At 38.2% G+C, this 2,500-nt stretch overlaps 1 protein-coding gene across 1 annotated transcript in view; it reads left to right on the forward strand.

The window, feature by feature from the left end:
* The window catches only part of LOC120544265 (flavin-containing monooxygenase FMO GS-OX-like 4), a gene marked incomplete at its 5' end in the record, with an annotated part of 16,038 nt that overhangs the window by 6,543 nt on the left and 6,995 nt on the right, over window positions 1-2,500 (forward strand). The window contains 1 exon segment of the mRNA XM_039777905.1: window positions 1-6. This exon segment is cut by the window's left edge and continues 102 nt beyond it. Within this exon segment, the coding sequence (XP_039633839.1) occupies window positions 1-6 (6 nt within the window).

Raw genomic sequence — 2,500 nt, forward strand, 5'->3', positions numbered from 1 at the left:
TTCCAGGTCACTCAAAGTTTACTTATTATTATTATTATTTATTATTATTATTATTAGTAGTAGTAGTAGTAGTAGTAGTAGTAGTAGTAGTAGTAGTAGTCCATCGTGTTCATGGTCTGCAGTCTCGAGACAGAGATAGAGGTAATAATCGGTGTCTAGTGGGGACATAACCGATGATTAATGAGTTTGTAATGAAACTCTACCGGACAAACTGTAATGATGAAGCTCCGCCCCTTACCTGACCCACCTGAGACAGACACACACACACACACACATACACACAGACAGACACACACACACACACACACACACACACACACACACACACACACACACACACACACACACACACACACACACACACACACACACACACACACACACACACACACACAGACACATACACACACACACACACACACACACACACACACAGAATACTGGTTATACACCCACTTCAACCAGCTGCTGAATCAACAACAACAACAACAACAACAACAACTGAACAAAGACCCAGAGCGAGAGCAGGTTCCAGTGAACAGGGAGTGGCCGAGCTGTACTTCCTGCTGTACTTCCTGCTGTGCTTCCTGCTGTACTTCCTGCTGTACTTCCTGCTGTGCTTCCTGCTGTGCTGCCTGCTGTGCTGCCTGCTGTGCTTCCTGCTGTGCTTCCTGCTGTGCTTCCTGCTGTGCTTCCTGCTGTACTTCCTGCTGTACTTCCTGCTGTGCTTCCTGCTGTGCTGCCTGCTGTGCTTCCTGCTGTACTTCCTGCTGTGCTTCCTGCTGTGCTTCCTGCTGTACTTCCTGCTGTGCTTCCTGCTGTACTTCCTGCTGTACTTCCTGCTGTGCTTCCTGCTGTGCTTCCTGCTGTGCTTCCTGCTGTACTTCCTGCTGTGCTTCCTGCTGTGCTGCCTGCTGTGCTTCCTGCTTTACTTCCTGCTGTGCTTCCTGCTGTGCTTCCTGCTGTGCTTCCTGCTGTACTTCCTGCTGTGCTTCCTGCTGTGCTTCCTGCTGTACTTCCTGCTGTACTTCCTGCTGTACTTCCTGCTGTGCTTCCTGCTGTGCTTCCTGCTGTGCTTCCTGCTGTGCTTCCTGCTGTGCTTCCTGCTGTACTTCCTGCTGTGCTTCCTGCTGTGCTTCCTGCTGTGCTTCCTGCTGTACTTCCTGCTGTGCTTCCTGCTGTGCTTCCTGCTGTGCTTCCTGCTGTACTTCCTGCTGTGCTTCCTGCTGTGCTTCCTGCTGTACTTCCTGCTGTGCTTCCTGCTGTGCTTCCTGCTTCACTCCGAGCCCGAACGGCTACAATGTTTTTGTCACTTTTTCAGACAATGTTGATGCTTTTTTTCGGCCTTTTTACAACTTTTTTTGGCGCTTTATTCAACGTATTTGTCGCTGGCTGAGGAACTTTGCTAAAATATTACGACTTTTTTTCTTAAAATATTACGACTTTTCTTGAAATATTACGACTTTGTTTCCTAAAATATTACGACTTTTTTTCTTAAAATATTACAACTTCTTTTCTTGAAATATTACGACTTCTTTTCTTGAAATATTACGACTTCTTTTCTTGAAATATTACGACTTCTTTTCTTAAAATATTACGACTTCTTTTCTTGAAATATTACGACTTCTTTTCTTGAAATATTACGACTTCTTTTCTTGAAATATTACGACTTTGTTTCCTAAAATATTACGACTTCTTTTCTTAAAATATTACGACTTCTTTTCTTGAAATATTACGACTTCTTTTCTTGAAATATTACGACTTTTTTTCTTGAAATATTACGACTTTTTTTCTTGAAATATTACGACTTCTTTTCTTGAAATATTACGACTTCTTTTCTTGAAATATTACGACTTTTTTTCTTAAAATATTACGACTTTTTTTCTTGAAATATTACGACTTCTTTTCTTGAAATATTACGACTTCTTTTCTTGAAATATTACGACTTTTTTTCTTGAAATATTACGACTTTTTTTCTTAAAATATTACGACTTCTTTTCTTGAAATATTACGACTTCTTTTCTTGAAATATTACGACTTTATTTCTTGAAATATTACGACTTTTTTTTCTTGAAATATTACGACTTTTTTTCTTGAAATATTACGACTTCTTTTCTTGAAATATTACGACTTCTTTTCTTGAAATATTACGACTTCTTTTCTTGAAATATTACGACTTCTTTTCTTGAAATATTACGACTTCTTTTCTTGAAATATTACGACTTCTTTTCTTGAAATATTACGACTTTATTTCTTGAAATATTACGACTTTATTTCTTAAAATATTACGACTTTATTTCTTGAAATATTACGACTTTTTTTTCTTGAAATATTACGACTTTTTTTTCTTGAAATATTACGACTTCTTTTCTTGAAATATTACGACTTCTTTTCTTGAAATATTACGACTTTATTTCTTGAAATATTACGACTTTATTTCTTAAAATATTACGACTTCTTTTCTTGAAATATTACGACTTTATTTCTTGAAATATTACGA

Source organism: Perca fluviatilis, chromosome 16 (genome assembly GCF_010015445.1).
Source record: "Perca fluviatilis chromosome 16, GENO_Pfluv_1.0, whole genome shotgun sequence".
Lineage (NCBI taxonomy): Eukaryota > Metazoa > Chordata > Actinopteri > Perciformes > Percidae > Perca > Perca fluviatilis.